At 38.6% G+C, this 16,591-nt stretch overlaps 2 protein-coding genes and 1 long non-coding RNA gene across 4 annotated transcripts; 2 read left to right on the top strand and 1 right to left on the bottom strand.

The window, feature by feature from the left end:
- The first annotated feature begins 427 nt into the window (after window positions 1-427).
- LOC129853573 (uncharacterized) lies at window positions 428-3,861 on the top strand. 2 transcript variants are annotated; one of them, XR_008759155.1, is made up of 2 exons: window positions 428-487; window positions 1,252-3,861. It is a non-coding gene; the product is annotated as an uncharacterized LOC129853573 (long non-coding RNA). The 2 variants fall into 2 exon arrangements; XR_008759154.1 differs by having other exon boundaries at window positions 431-487; window positions 1,248-3,861.
- Window positions 3,862-4,559: 698 nt separating this feature from the next.
- Window positions 4,560-7,889, bottom strand: LOC129853572 (homeobox protein Nkx-6.3-like). Its single transcript, XM_055919745.1, has 3 exons — window positions 7,029-7,889; window positions 6,062-6,231; window positions 4,560-5,920 (listed from the first exon to the last, which is right to left on the bottom strand). The coding sequence occupies exons 1-3, from the start codon at window positions 7,435-7,437 to the stop codon at window positions 5,690-5,692; spliced, it is 810 nt and encodes a 269-aa protein (XP_055775720.1). The 5' UTR covers window positions 7,438-7,889; the 3' UTR covers window positions 4,560-5,689.
- A 3,141-nt stretch (window positions 7,890-11,030) lies between these two features.
- On the top strand, window positions 11,031-14,230 carry LOC129852780 (E3 ubiquitin-protein ligase NEURL3-like). The gene is made up of 4 exons (XM_055918437.1): window positions 11,031-11,136; window positions 12,140-12,640; window positions 13,128-13,313; window positions 13,691-14,230. Exons 1-4 carry the CDS (start codon window positions 11,076-11,078, stop codon window positions 13,843-13,845), a joined length of 903 nt encoding a protein of 300 aa, XP_055774412.1. The 5' UTR covers window positions 11,031-11,075; the 3' UTR covers window positions 13,846-14,230.
- Window positions 14,231-16,591: the final 2,361 nt, after the last annotated feature.

Raw genomic sequence — 16,591 nt, 5'->3', positions numbered from 1 at the left:
CACAAAACAATTGATTGAGCCAAACGCATCAAGAAGTAAAGAAATTACACAAATTAACATTTAACAAGACACACCTGTTAATTGAAAAGCATTCCAGGTGACTACCTCATGAAGCTGGTTGAGAGAATGCCAAGAGTGTGCAAAGCTGTATTGAAGGAAAAGGGTGGCTACTTTGAAGAATCTCAAATATAAAATCTATTTTAATTTGTTTAACACTTTTTTACTACATGATTCCGTATGTGTTATTTCATAGTTTTGATGTCTTCACTATTATTCTACAACGTAAAAAATAGTACAAATAAAGAAAAACCCTTGAATGAGTAGGTGTGTCCAAACTTTTGACGGGTACTGTATATATATAATGTAACATGTCTTGTTTTGAAAATGGCCATTGATAAACAGGACTAAACTGATGAACCATTTCCCCATTCTGTTTTCTTGTCCTTTGCACTGAAGACAAATGGCCATTGACAAGGATCCCTCTGTGGTAAGAGTATATGTGCTAGTGAGTGTGTAGTGTATGTTCTGTAGATTTACAGGATTATATCCAGGGGGTCTCTGAAATAGCGATTACAGGCCGTAATCTTGTCCAGCTCCCGGGCCTTATTCTCCAGAGAGCCATAGACCAGGCTGGCCCAGTGGAGTGCTGTTGGGATATGAACTAAGATGAAGAGCCTCTGTGGACAAACTGTCTCCTTTGTCCATAATGTAGCTGGGCCATCTATGTCTATAGAATCCTCTCCACTGTCGCTGTGTGTGGCTACACTAAGCCCAATGTGGGCCCTCTTTTCATTCATTACCAGACAGATCGCCGTCCAGAGAGACATTCATTGTGCAGGACAGTGTATTGGCATTTTTACGGCTGTGATTTTGTTTTGCTGCCATTTCTATGACTTTTTCATATGATGGTTTTCTCCTTAAAGAGGATTCCTCTTCAGAAGGTTCTAACAGTAATAAAAGCCATGCATCGGAACGACTTATCGGAAGGGCTTTTCAATGAGAGGGACAGCATACTAAAGCAAATAATATGTGATTCTCTGGTCTGCCATGGCTATCCTGGTTCCGTCTATGAATCCAGCAGGATTTCACCAAATTTTGACTTTTATCTTATTTTGTTTTTTAGGAACTCCTTTAGCAATCCTATATCATTAATTTACACATTGAAACAATTTATAGATGATTTCTAGATGTTAATGAATGTTTTCCTTGTGGATGGTAAAGAGTTAACTTTTCTCCCATTATGTAAGCCAGTGTCTATCCAACATTGGTCATCACCATCACACACTCCCACTCCGCTATCCGTACCAGAGGATAAACAGAGCAGATCCTACCCAGTCACGGCACCCAGCCTCTCCCTGAAGTGCATGCAGTCAGTTTCCACCCAACCAAATCTCTCACATTCTATTCTCCTCTCACTTCAAGTTATTGATTGCCATGACTTGGGTGACATCATCACAGATTTGATCATCAGTATTATGGATTTTTTTGACAGACAATTTGCTCTGTCCTGTGCTTGGCCATACGTCTTGCCACCCAGACCCCAAAACGTACACCGAGACAGGGTATTTTCTGGGAGTCTTCTCTTCAGTGATGGATCGTTGGGATTGGAATGCTGGATGGAATAGGACCAACGTAAAGACAATAGACTATGTGACTGTGGGACTGCTGATGTTTAGGCCATGGTCTTGTCAGGGAGGGACCAGCTCTCTCCCAATGGGAGGAATGAGACATGTGAGGACACACACACACACACTCTGGCACTCTGCCAAGTAAATACCCTGACTTCAGCTGGTCAAACGGTTTTAAAGTGTCAAGGGTTTATAATTAAGTATTGACCTTCATTCCTTCTGACATTCCTGAATAGAAGATGGATGCATGCTTTTCATTTGTATGTTAGTAGTCTTTTATTTTACTTATTTATTTTCTTACTGTTTTAACTGTTTACTATCAATATAAGCATGCTAATAGCAAACATTCACAAACACAATAAACAAAAGCTGCTACAGTATTTCAATGCACCGTCAGCATGTTTGTCAGAATAGAGCAGTAGTGTAATACACATTTCTCTGTGCATTCTTATATTGTGCAGTCTTTTGTTGAAAGCATACATTTTACCAGTACGTACATACTATCCCAGCTCATTCTTGGAACAGTGAACTCCAACAAAACGGTTCATTTGCCCCCTAATGCCACGCTGAGGTCATTTTTCCTAACCTACAATCTCAATGGTGTTGTAATTACTCAGCTTAAATCAATAAAATGATGTAAAAGACCAGTGGGGCAGATTCAGGCTGGGAGCCCATAAGGTCAGTATGAAATGTGGAAATGCGCCTTCCTTTCCCATCGGACCTCAGCCTTGGATTTCCTCAGACTCTAAAGTATAACATCTACATGCTGCTGAATACTGATGATCACAGCTCTGCCTGCCTGCTACCACACTCTGCTGGGTATACTCTCTGGTGGCTTGTACGTTGACATATTATGGGGTGGGCCTATGTAATGTACAAACATATGCTTCAACTGTAAGGTTAGTCTACTCTATCGGACATCAGAGCAGACATGGGTGGCTAAATACTGTTCCACATTCAGACAATATCAGCACAAAAAGACACCAAGCTTGCTAGATCAGTCACTGACAGGAGTTGATTTTGCTGCTCCCTTATAAGGACATCACGATTATGTAGTCTATTTTCATTTCTGATGCGTATTGCCGGTGGTACAGTAGGTAGCTACGTTCTTGTTACCACGAAGTGGTTTATTCCACAAACTATGACTGGGTCCTTTAAAGTAGCTCCTAAGAGATTCATAAATATGCTTTCATTTGTTTTTAGAGAATTGAAGAGTGTACTAATAGAGATGTCTATTGTTTAAGGGAGCTGACACAATGTTATTCTGTTTTTAATAATGCATCCATTGTTTTACAAGGCAGCATCTTCTGGACTGTTTCAGTTACTGTGATCAATTTGACTGTTTTACTAAACAATAACTTGTTTACCATCCCACTCTGTAATTTGAATGTGGATGTGTCTGGAATGGATGTTTGATACCACAGTCACACATACGCACACACATGCACACCCACGCACATGTTCACACACGCAAAGTTCAAACAATTTGAAGCTTGACACCTATGTATTATTTTGGTTTCCGTTATTTTATTGAGTATCTCTCTTTTTCTATGTTTTATTTTTATTTGTGCTGTAGCAACCTCTTCAGATCTTTGTTCATTGTCCATGTTCTGTTTTGTATGAAATGGATGCATAGTTTGCATCATTTTGCTTTAATAAGAACTATTTCAAAGACTTTTAAAAAATATAATCATGGATTTCTTTATAGTTAATAGTTGTATCAGTGATATTCAGAATGCACTTAAATGATCAATGCCTATTAATGAAGTTATTCAAATGTTGTACTCTTATTTTGATGTAGAAAATGCATCATTTGTAATCGATCTTCCTCTGTAGTATGTGTTGATTGACTGACACTCAATCTGCTGTGAAGAAATTATAGACTGATATGACAAGGATTCATTAGTTCAAATGTATAGATAGATTATCCTTGTAATCTGTACCCTGTCAAATGTCCTTAATTAGTTTACTATCAATAATGTATGGGTCTGCGTGGAAAGTGCAAGGCCCACTCAATAATATACTTATACTAGTTGATTTATGGTATTGTCAACATATTGTAATGCCCTCCAGGGATTGCTCTTGGTTTAGAGTTCAACATGAGGCCAGTAGTATTGTTAGATGGAGTGGACTAATGTCGTTTGTCAAATTTTCTGGTCGAACACACAAAAAAAACACTACACTCTTGTAATGTTTCCAGTTTTGTAAATAAATGTTGACCACTGCAATTACATTACCGTATTATTCTCCCTTAATGAGATTCTGCCCACTGGACACACTGGTTAAATCAACTTTGTTTCTACGTCATTTCAATGAAATTCTGCTAAACCAACGTGTAATATACTTTGAATTGACTTCTGTGCCCAGTGGGTACCTTGTAAAACCAATGTCATTGTTATTGCTGCGAGCTTGATTCTTCTCAGTTGGCATTTTACTTGCACCTCTCGCAGGGTCATGCAAGTGTTTTCTTTGGGTAGGTATCTATGATCGCTATTTGTCTTTCGCTTTCTGTTACACCAGTAATGGCATGCCCTGCCTGACACAAACATTGCCATAAGATTTCAGATTAAGTTCTTAAGAATTGCTTCACTCCAATGTTTACAGCCAGAACTGGATGCACCTGAAATGTAACATACATTACCAGTTTTGGCTGGTACTGTATTTTCGGAGGTTTCGTTTCCCAACCATGGCAACACTGACATCAATATTGCTTTACAGCTTTTCTCCTAGCTTCCTTGTCTCTTCTGTTTACAGTATATAACTTTCAGTGGTAGAAAGTTATCTGATACATTATGTATTATTCTGGGAATATTTCTAATAGTTTGTAGTCTGTAAAGTGTGGCTGTTAACATATCCTCTTTGTCTGGTGATGTAGACATTGCTTGATTGTAGAGCGACCTAACGCTTGATGTTTCATTATCAACAATAGCATCATTGTTTCATCATTGCTGATGAGTCTGATTTATTGGTCTTCAACACAGAACACTTCAGCCAGTTCAGTCACAGCACCCTGGTAACTATATAGATCACAGTGGGATTGGCCTTTGACCCCTCTCTTCTACTCAATGATTGTGCCTCCCTACTGCCGATCTGTCTTAATTGTCACTTGTAATCTCTATTGCTAATATAGACTTCAGTGCCTGTTTTAATGTCAGATCCAGTGTGCTATTAGTCGTTTGTTTTGAGATTGTTGTCTTTTATCTGAAAACAATTACAGAAAAACCGAGGCATGACACAATCCTTTTATACCATTGTTTTCAATAAATAATTCGCCATTTATTTTACAATTCCAAATTTCATTATTTATTTACACTATACTTATGGGACTTATTTTGGATGCGCAGAAACCCTCAAATGTCATGAAAGCTTGCCAACACATTAGTCGAAATAGAATGTTAAGACTTATTTTGAGTTATGTGTGCCCTCAACGCCAGTATGAAAAAAGCATTGCCAGGCTCTCAAGTTAAATGAATAAAGGTTAATTATATAAGTATTCTGTGTTCATAGTTACTGTACAGCAGTTGACTGTGAACAAATTCAAATGGACATTGAATGTTAGGAGTACAACAAGCAAATTCATTTGATAAAACAAAATAGTGTTTGTGTTTGTTCTGTACAAATAAAAGAAGTACTGCATTATCAATGCCTTACAAATCATCTATACAGTTTGTCTCCTATAATGTGTCTTTATACATTAGAAGCAATTTCCTTTCACGTTTGATACAACCATCAGAACAGATTATCATGATGGATTTCCCACATAACAGTAAACCAGTTTCCACATTGCAACTCATTGATATGTTCAATTCTCAATTGAACTGTTTCACCAATCATTACAGATGTAACATCTCTCTGTTTTCATTATACAGTACTGTACGTCAAGGCAACAGTTCAAGTGAACTATTACCCCTTTTTCTCCTTAAACTTACTCTATTGTAAATGTGTCTTTTTTAACATGCTTGAATATTAAATTGTGGGTCTATACTACAAAATGATTTGTTTCATGATACCCCTTGCTAGAACATGCACATCTGATTTGTGTGTGCGCTTGTGTTAGTGTGTCAGACGTGGTGTGGTCCAAGGTGGAGTACAGAGAAAGCCCGGCGGTGTTTACGCAGCAGCAGTCGTATCTTCTCGTCGTCTGAGTCAGGGTCCAGAGGCTTGTTGTACTCCTCATCCTCCACCTCGTTCTCCGAAATCTCCCCTCCATGCTCACCCTGTGTGGCCTGGGTGGAGCTAGGCTCTGAGGCACTCTTCTTCCTCCACTTGGTGCGTCGGTTCTGGAACCACACCTGATGAAATCATTTATTTACTTAGTGGGATTTCTTATTTTAACCAGCTTACGTTACATTATACAATATTGTAATACTTTTTACAACTTGAATTAAGATGAAGTGTATAATTGTTAGTGCATGCATGTAGATCTGTTTTACCTTGACTTGTGACTCTGTCATGCCCAGGGAGTAGGCCAGTCTAGCTCTCTCTGGCCCGGCCAAGTACTTGGTCTGCTCAAAGGTTTTCTCCAGGGCAAATATCTGATGTCCACTGAATGTAGGTCTGGTGTGCTTCTTCCTGCCTGACATATCTCCTAGATGCCCACTGTCTGGAAATAACGTATATATTACAGTTAAGTATTTTTTTTTAAATTGAGTCATTTGGGGACTTCATATTAATAGTGAAGTAAATAATGATGACCTGGTCAATTACATAGATATGAATCTCCTAACTGTAAAATGTTAGTAAAATATTCTTATATTGGAGGAATCAAAATGAATGAACAAAACATAGGACATATATACAACCAATTGTCCTGTATTTTTAAAATGGTTGTTTTAAAGATTATCAGATATAATAGTAGAAAGAATACATTTCTCAATACCTAATTTTTTCACATATATATATATATGATATTTTAAAAGCAATCTTGAAAGGTTTTATGTGACTTGCACAGCATTATAATTGGATATAGCATGTAATCAGGTTCCAAATATTTGTATGTATGTCAAGTGGACGAATTAGTTTTTAAACAATGACACATAAAATAACATTATAGATTACAATATCTAATATTGAGAATTTCAAAGACAACAGTACACTCTATCAACAATATATTTACACCTTTAACTAACAGAACCTTGAATTAAAAACTTGAATGAGATAAATTAAGTTATTAAAATGTTTTAACTAAAATGTTTTTGAATTAAACTGCAATTACAGAGTAATTTACACAATTACATTTATTAATTAGTTTGAGCTTGTAGAAAAACATGATAATAATCTAGCTAATAATACAGTTCTCTGAATATCATGGATGATTGATAAGAGCCAATGTCCTGCCTCAGGCAGTTGGTTAGTGAGTGGTGTGATGTTAAGCTGACTACAGTGTGGAGTTAGACTCACTGTCTGTGCACTGCTGCCTCCCTCCTCTCCACTCGCACCCGCTCTCTGCCCAGCAACTGCCACTGCGACCCTTCATGGGGCACTCAGTGCCAGGCTTGGTGAAGCTGCCCAGGGAGGGGTTATAGTCTGCACAGCTGTAGTAGACCCCTGGGTCCACAGTGCCAAAGCCCCCCATGGTGGGGTATCCAGAGAGCAGGGTGGTGGTGCCTGTAGCGCCCATCATGGAACGGCTGAGAATGTTGCTAATGCCTTGGGCTGTGCCCGCTGCCTGCAGCTGGCTGTTCAGGCCTGGGTTGAGCTTGCAGAAGGAGTTGGGCACTGAGAACTGACACACAGGTGTCTTTAAGTCCGAGGAGAATTGGTTCAGGCTGTTGTTAAACAGGAAAGACCCCGGTATGTTGGGATCCATGGGAAGTGGTCCCGCCTCCAGATTTCACCAACTCACCTAACAAGGTCCAGTCATGAAAAGACCCAGTGTGGCCCACAAAGGTTCAAGTTCACCTCTCTCACCAAGCTGGATGAATACAGGTTTGTTGATTGTGTTCTTATTTCTTAATCCAGTCTTTTGATGTTCAAATGATGACCTATGATGCAAATGCCAATGTCCCCTAACTGAGGACCAGATTACTCCAGGTCACTGGTATCTGCAGAGGTGTCTCTCTAGCTGGCTATGACAGCAGAGGGCAGGTACCAGCATAAAACCTCTTCACTCTCTTCCTTCACCTGTTTTGTGCCATTGCACTGTACGTGGTAATTCCAAAATTAGCATCAGGTGTTGTGGCACCTGAGAAAGAGTGTTCACAGTTGCTCCTCAAGACAAATATCTCCTCCCTGCTCTCTCCTCGGGGGTCATAAATAAGCAGTATCTTGAAATGGAGTGGCACCTTGATAAAGATAGGCCACATTAGAATCCTGCTTAGGATTGGTCAGGGTCTCACAGCTCTCATGTCTTTCTATTGGCTCCCTGGTCAAAGGCAACTATTGGAAAACAGCAGATTAATAGTGTTTTGAAAAGGTGGAGTGGGAACAAGTTGCTTTTTGATGGCCTGACATGCCTGGCCCTCTGTGGTGCTGAGGAAGAAGTAGCTTCGGCACACAGATTTATATTTCCTCTGTTTTAGTCCATTGCATGTGTTGTGATGTTGTGTTGCTGCCATGTTGTGTTGTCATGTTGTGTTGCTGTCAAGTTGTGTTGTCATGTTGTGTTGCTACCATGTTGGGTTGTTATGTTGTTTTGCTGCCATGTTGTGTTGTTTTAGGTCTCTCTTTGTGTAGTGTTGTGGTGTCTCTTGTCTTGATGTATGTTTTGTCCTCCATTTGCCGTCATTGTAAATAATAATTTGTTCTTAATTGACTTGAATAGTTAAATAAAGGTTAAATTAAAAAGAAAGTAAAACAACTAGCTTTTTCATAAGATATTTTGAATAGTGGTTATTCTTATGAAGCTGGATTTCTCTTTTGATGTAAGTTTGGTTATTATGTTGCTGCATTCTGTGACTATTCTCTGTCCATTTTATGCATCATCTCTAATGGAGTCATTGTTCTGTATCTATTCATACTCATTCCATTAATAGATAAAAATCCATTTGTATTTCCCACATCTTTATTCAAATGTATTTAATACTCTATGGAAATATAAATGTAAACAGTGAATTGATTAAAAAAATACATTTGAGTTATTATTTAGGATAAAAAAAGAAATTAAAATCGTCACGGCATGTAGAAGGGTATATTTATTACAAAATGTAAACTCACAAATTATTAGAGAATAATAATTATTATTATTATTAACTAGTCTATTTGTAATATGCACACATATTGCTCTGATTTCTATAATTGTGTCTATATGTGCACATTTAGCAGAAGTCAAATGCATAACACTGGTATTGTTTGCTCTTGCCAGGACAGATTGATAGCAGTCTACGGGAAACGCCAAGAGCGTTGCATAATCTTGTGTAATCCTGACCTGGAGTTTTCCTGAGACAATTTAGTGGGGGGAGGGGAGATCTAACATGTGACTATTAGCTCACTTTTCTCCTTACTTTTTTTATGGTTACTATCAATATGTCCAGTAACTTTCCAAAAGTGGTGACATGATTTTGGAATGTAAATTGGGATGGTCTGTATCCTGTCACATGATGCTGAACCTGCTGATGCCGCAACCTCCAACAGAGGGCAGCCAAATTCACCTTTTTTTCCCTGGCCAATTTGAGCAGTGGGTGACCAGCAGTTTGATTTGTAACCACAAATGGTTGACATGCCTTGTTCTGAATGACCAGCCTGGTCTGAATGACCAGACTAGAGGTAACGTAGTAAACATAAACCCGGGACACTCAAATTAGTATGATATGTTATGTTTGGTATGGTTACATAAGACAGAAAGTTGGTGGTTGGTTGGGGTCTAGCAGCCCAAGGTTGCGTGTTGAATCTCACCATGAACAACTTTAGCATTTTAGCTAATTAGCAACCTCGCAATTACTTACTACTTTTTAGCTACTTTGCAACAACTTTGCATTTTAGAAAAACCCTTCCCCTAACCTTAACCTTTTAACCTAACTCCTAACCCTAACCCCTAGCCTAGCCATCTAGCTAACGTTAGCCACAACAAATTGGAATTCCTAAAATATCATACATATTGCAAATTAGTAACATATTGTATGAATTGCAAATCATAAGATAACATACGAATTGCAATTCATAACATATCATATGAAATGGATGATGGACATCCACAAATGAATACATAACATGCTAAACGTAACATATCCTACTAAATGGAGGGAGACAGATTTAGATTTACTATGTTACATCTACCCATGAGTCCAGGTTGGAATGACATAGGCTTTTTGAGTTACCATTGCACATTTTCAAGATAATTTCAAAAACAACAGTTTGAAAGGAGGTAGAGTTGAGAGGGAAGTGATGCCATTAGCCTATTTTGCAATGAGGTCAACTCACTGCCACCATGTCAAGTCCCCTGTGAGATACCTCACCCTGGCCCTGGCCCAATAGAGACTACTTTATCATATTACCGTCTCACTGAATCAATCATGGATGTTTGAGCTGATGCAACGGTTCAAATGTAGAATTTCCACAGAGTTTTGTAGTTATTTTTTAGACATTTGAAATGGAAAACCCCAACTGATGCTCAGTAACTCACGAGGCAGGTAAGATTGTATATACTTTTTAGGTGGCTACTTCTTTTGTTACTGTTATAAATTATCCTCTCCCCATGAAAAAAAGATGTGGTGCATATAGCGATGGTTAGAAAGTGGAACCTACAATTCTTGGATTAAAAAAAGATTGAAAGAAAAGTTTTATACACAACTTAACTTTTCACAGGAGCTGAACAAAGAAATGATCCAATATAGATAAACATAACCCCAGAAGAAGACAACATTCTTTACCTGTCATCTATATAATTGTATTGCTCTGTTAATGGAAATTCCAACTCCTGATCATCTCTTATCCCCTACAGTATGTGAACCATGTACTGTATGTGGAATATTCTCCAGGCATACAACATTCTGCTGTTTGCATTGTAGGCTGTAGCTACCTGCTTTACATGTGTAGTCATTGAACATGGGGGAATTCCTTATTGCTGAAAGAATAATGTAATTTCTGGTTTAGCAGTGATTATCTTCACATTATATATACCTACTTAAAGAACCTGGTTTATTCATAACTTGAATAATGTAAAATGACAGTGAAACCACTTGGGCGTGATACCTCTGGTTGATTTCCCACAGTTTAGTTGTATCATGCTTTAAAAATATAAAATGTTACTGTTTTCAAAGATCTCAAAGTGTTGGATAAAACAGAAAATGGTGTTAGATAAAGCAAATGAAAACATGGTCTCTTCTGTTAGAATCTAGGTACTTTTCCAGAGTACAGTCCTGCCCCCTAGCCCTCCCCTTTCCTTTCCTTGTGATGAGTAATCTTGTGTGTATAAACTACAGGCACGTGGGCAGACAGAGGAGTATAAAGCCTGCGAACACACCCACCACCTCAGAACTACTCAACCTACTGTAGGTGTACTATGTGGCTATGCATTACATTACAGAGGATACGAAGAGCAACATGTATAAGATGATCAGCAGAAGCCTTGGTAAGGATCGTCTCTTCATTGATGAATGGTGACAACTGTGTTGTAATTGTAATAGGAGGGAAGTCTCCTTCTAGTATATTTTCAGAGATGTAGACCAACCACTTATATTATAATGGTCTTATGTAAAGTGAATCTTTATATCTACAAACATTACAATATTTTTCTTTCAATGTATCATGCACATTTACGTCAAGGGATTCTGGTAGGCACAGATAACAGTAAAGCTTGTCATTCACAACACTGACATACTATACATGGCAGTTACCCATGGATATGGTAGATCCTAGAGGAAGACCAATCTGTCATTTACGATATGCAATTGAATAAGAGATTTTCTGGCAACCAGCCATATAATCTGTTTTATTTAAAAAAATTGTTATTATGGCTTGACTAGGAATTAGATTTACTAGTGACAAGAACTCTGCTATCCAGAGGCTTCTCTGGTCCAGGGTGAGAGGGGGCTAAATTATTATTAATGTGAATGAAAGATTTAATTTGAGACACAAGTTTAGAACAAGTTAATGGGGAGATACAATTTAATGTAAGGCAAATCAGATAATTGTTTAGGGCACTGTAAACAGGAATGTGATGTAAACAAGACTCTTCCTTAATATTTATCTATCAACATAGTGTAACTGCCTTTCTTGCTGGCAGTGTTAATGCAAAACTAAAATAATAATAACACTAATATAATCTCATCTCCTCTTTTGCAGTAACATTCAGTATTTGTATTGATCAGTGAATGAGAATTGCTGTCATTTAAGATTATTTGACAAAAGCCTTTCCTATACCGATGCAATCTACTTTGTTGGCTTGCATAGAATCAATTCCATAAAGCAGTAAAGCAGTTTCATTCTCAGTCACATTCAGATATTCATTTCTATGTTGTTTTTATCATTTTAATCATTATGTCTGTCAACAACAGCTATCTATTTAATCTCTGACTGAGGTACTGTAGCATTCAAATGATTAGCCCTACTTCCCCTTTTCAAATCTTCTTTAGAGCTTGAGCCAGCACATGTTTGTGGACCTCGCTGCCTGGGTCCCTTGACTTTCCATAGGGAGGCGGTGGGGGCTTTGGTGAGCCTGAGCCAGGGGGCTAGACGGGCAGACAGGACTGGGGACACCTTCAGACATGGCCTGGTGTTCAGCAGCCGCCCGATACGGCCCCAGGAGAGGGTGCGTCTGCGAGTGGAACAGTGTGGGCTGAACTGGTGTGGAGCCATGCGTATAGGCTTCACCACTGTACCTCCAATTGCCAGAGCCTTGCCCTCCATGGCCATCCCAGACCTCACAGACATCCCTGGTCACTGGGCCGCTCCTGTGCCTGAGATGTGCTGCCTGGCAGGCTCAGAGCTGGAGTTCTGGGTCTCCTATGGCGGTACATTGTATTTCAGGAATGCCAACGGCCGACAACACAAACTGCTGGAGGGAGTAGACCTCAGCTGGCCCCTGTGGGCCATGTTTGACGTGTATGGGCAGACCTGTTCTGTGCTCTTACTGGGTAAGTTCAGAAATCAATGGAACATGTATGAATGAACAGTCTGTCTGTCCTTCTCTTTTGACCTATTAGTTTAACTTATTTCTGCAGTTGGCTAAATCATTGTCACACAGAGTGATTCTTGGTAGTCGTAAACAAATCTACTTGAAAAAAAAGTATACACCTCACACACATGATTATGGGCTTAAAAAAGAAGACACGTACCATGTCAGTTATAGAGTTTAAAAGTTACATTTTGAGTTTGCATCCCAATATTATGCTATATATACACGTCACAGAAGACTGAAATATAACAAAATTGTTTGGCATAGAAACACTGGATTTTCGTCAGGTTTTTAATAATAATCTTTATTAATGATGAAATTATGAAAAATATTAATAACATTCCACCCATGAGGCCAAAGAGGGCGCTTTTGGTCATTGACTGCAGGAAGGAACTACTGATGTCCAACTGTCAGTGACTAACCGCACATCTGGTTATCTCTTGTAGGTTCGGAGAAGAAATACCTTTTGTGTAATCGGAAATCCTGTCCTGCTCCTCAACGGCATTCCTCTTGTTCTGCTCATCAGAGACATGCCTCGCTCAATGTAGACACATATGTGAATGTGAAGCAAATTTGTCATGACAGCCATGAGAGATATCTTCTTCCATGTCCAGCCAATAAGCAGACATCAAGTAAGTGTCATGATACAACAAACTCTATCTTGTTTTAAAACTTTTAAATGAAAAATATCCTTCATTTGAGTGTAATTACTTGATTTCTCATCTAGCTATTCTTAAAATAATAATGTTCCATACTATTTCAAACCAAACATTTTCCCAAGACTAACATTTTACACACATGTACTATTGTGTAGCTAAACATTTATAGAAACATCTAAGCCATGCTGGTTCAATGACATACTGTAGCTACAGTACATATTAGCCTCACATACGAGTGAGCAACCTTTTGGACACCACACCACTAACCACCCTAACTTCAAAGCCATGCCGAGCCAAGTCCCACTTGACCTTACAGGTCATGTAACTGAGCATATCTGTTCTGATTGCAGACTGTGAGAGCGTGGAGGACTGTGCAGTGTGTATGAGCCAGAAGGCCTGTATCAGCCTGCGGTGTGGCCATCAGTGCCTGTGTCTCCAGTGTGCCACCAGAGTGATCCAAGAGTTTGGATCCTGCCCTCTGTGTCGCCAGAACATCAAGAACTAAACACCCCAGGCACAGACCATCACATGACAAACTGATATGATGATATGATCAAATGCTGTTGAGGTACAACCACAATAAGGCTGAGAAGAGGAAGAAATGAAAATGCACAATCTACTGAAAAGATAATGAATGTAACCTGCTGCTATTGGCATAAATTGCACAAAAAGACTTGACTGTGTAAAGCTATATTTTGTTGTACATGTACTTTACTTGACTGTGATCTATTACTCTATAAGAGTGACTTCCTGTGCTGATAACTATTCTGTTTGATATATAACTGTTTTAGGACCATATATCAATCGCTGCCTTTTACCCATACTGTATTTTTATTGTCTACTTTTTGTATCTGTTATTTAAGACATGTTGTCTGTTGTAGAAATATATATGTGTTTTATATGTGTAATAAAATCCATGAATATAACTGCTACTCGGCCTAGTGTGGTCTGCTCACTTCGTGAAGTAATACTTATGCAGCTCACCATGTTACATATTTCTCATTATAAAATGTAATTATAAAGACATTTAATAACACAGAGTTACTGATTATCTGCATGTCAACATATTTTCTGTTTCTGTTTAGGGCCGTACGCTTTTGAATAGCCTAGTTCTAGTTCATGTCCACATCCAGGCTCAACCCTAACCAGAACCCTAACCCTAGCTTCATGTCCACACTCCAGCTCAACCCTAAACCTAATCATTATTTTATTTATACATTCTTTTCTTGGATCTTTAGTGTGTGTTCCTTTTATTTGCATGATACTTTATGAGGGAGGCTTCTACAGCACTTCATTTGCCTATATTAGCACTTACACTTTTATTTTACCTTTAGTTTGTACCTGTTTTATTTGCATACTTTAAGATCTTTGAATGTGTTTTTTTTTATGTGTTTTCCAAATATATGGGAGGTTTTATTAGCATTTACTACCGTTCCATTAATGCAATTGATTTTTTCACATTAGCACATAACTTTATGAATTATAAGACTTGTTGATTTAGTCATATTTATGATCTGTTTCTTTAAAGCTGCAATATGTAACTTATTGGGCAACTGACCAAATTCACATTGACATATCTATATCATTCATTTCTTTCTCATTGAAAGCAAGTCTAAGAAGCGGTAGATCTGTTCTATGTTTCTATACTTCCCATTCTTTAGTTTCAGCTTCAAACAGCTGAAAATACAATATTTTTGGTTATGGAAAAAGTATTTCACAGCGGTTTAGATTGTACGATGACTCTCTACACGATACTTGATTGTTTTGTCACTTAAACCGAAATTAGTCAAACTATTATAGAATTTTAGCAACCAGGAAATGGCGGAGCGATTTCTGCATAGTGCATCTTTAAGGGTCTAGATATTTACAAATTTTGATTCTGTTGTGGTCTCTTCTCCCAGCAAAAAGGCCTTATATTGGACTTTATTTCCACAGCTCCTGAATGTGTACAATATGAGCTTCATGCATTTGGACCACCTGTGTCCATAGGATGCCATCTAGTGGGCTTTTGTAAACACTACAAAGAGCTCTTTATTGAGTCTGGTCGGAGTATGGAGCTTTCTGTAGGATCCCCACCCATGCACTCTTAACAGCTTGTAGAAATGTTCTTTTAACTAGAGGTTTATAAAATGAGTTGGTCAAGTCCCTATGTGCCCGTGCACCCTGTCCACCTTGTGCATAACAGACCTCAGTCCCCTTATCTAACCCTAATTTCTACTTTAGGCAACATGTTAGAAATTATATTGGGTTAATATTTAATATGACCGCAAAGCAGTGTTAATGAAGAACAACAGTCATCATCCACCAGTGCACAATCATGAATGTTGATTTATTCCAACAAATGCCCACATGGCAGGAGACTTAAAATACAGGGAGGTGTTCAAGGTGAGCCAATGATTTGTCATTTTTAGAACAACATGATGTTAAATAGCTTACAAATTTCAATATGTGAGAACTTCTAAATTCAAGAGGTAGCTCACAAACCCATGAGTTTAACAATCGAACAAAGCCACAACCAGTGGCGTGACTTGAGCCACATTGAAGCCAATGCCATAACCCACTAAATAACTCATATACCTTTTTTAAAGTATGGTTAGTGTGACTCGGGTGATGGTCATGTGCCATGATGATGAAAGTCTGGAACAGTGGGCTTTCTCTGATGAGGCAGATGATGTGGAGAGAGGACAACAGAGAGGGATGTGACCTTTGGTTGTTGATCTCACAAGCTGTTAAATATTTATCTTGGATGGCGGTGGGTGCAGTCAAGACAGAGAGAGAGCCAGAGAAAGGAAGAATTCACCAGTCTGATAGGCCTGAGGAATATCTGAAGACTGAGTCAGACGCTGGGAAAGACAGAAGAACCAGCCAGCCACTCAACTGGGTTGACAGGAATACTAACAGAACTAAGGAAACTCTGTGGACAGACACAAGAGCAATAACTTAATAGAGGCATCATGCCCATAGGGGGCACAAGGGCACGTGCCAACTCAGATTTGTCCTGTTTAAAAAACGTTTTGATGTTGAATTAATTACTAAAATACATTTTTAAGCCCATGATTTATTATCATTATTTATAAAAAGATCTGTCAGCTGTATTTTGCAGAGGGGCCACACCGACTGGACCAGGCAAAGAGTATCCCCATTCCCAGCAAACACAGCTGATTAAACTAATTGCATTCTAAATTGAAGATGATGATTAGTTGATTATTGTAGTTAGATGCAGGGGCGCAACTTTGGTTTTAGAAGTGGGA

The sequence above is a fragment of the Salvelinus fontinalis genome, chromosome 4, assembly GCF_029448725.1.
Source record: "Salvelinus fontinalis isolate EN_2023a chromosome 4, ASM2944872v1, whole genome shotgun sequence".
NCBI classification, from domain to species: Eukaryota; Metazoa; Chordata; class Actinopteri; order Salmoniformes; family Salmonidae; genus Salvelinus; species Salvelinus fontinalis.
The sequence above is the reverse complement of the archived record's forward strand: the minus strand, read 5'-3'. Positions and strand labels throughout refer to the sequence as shown.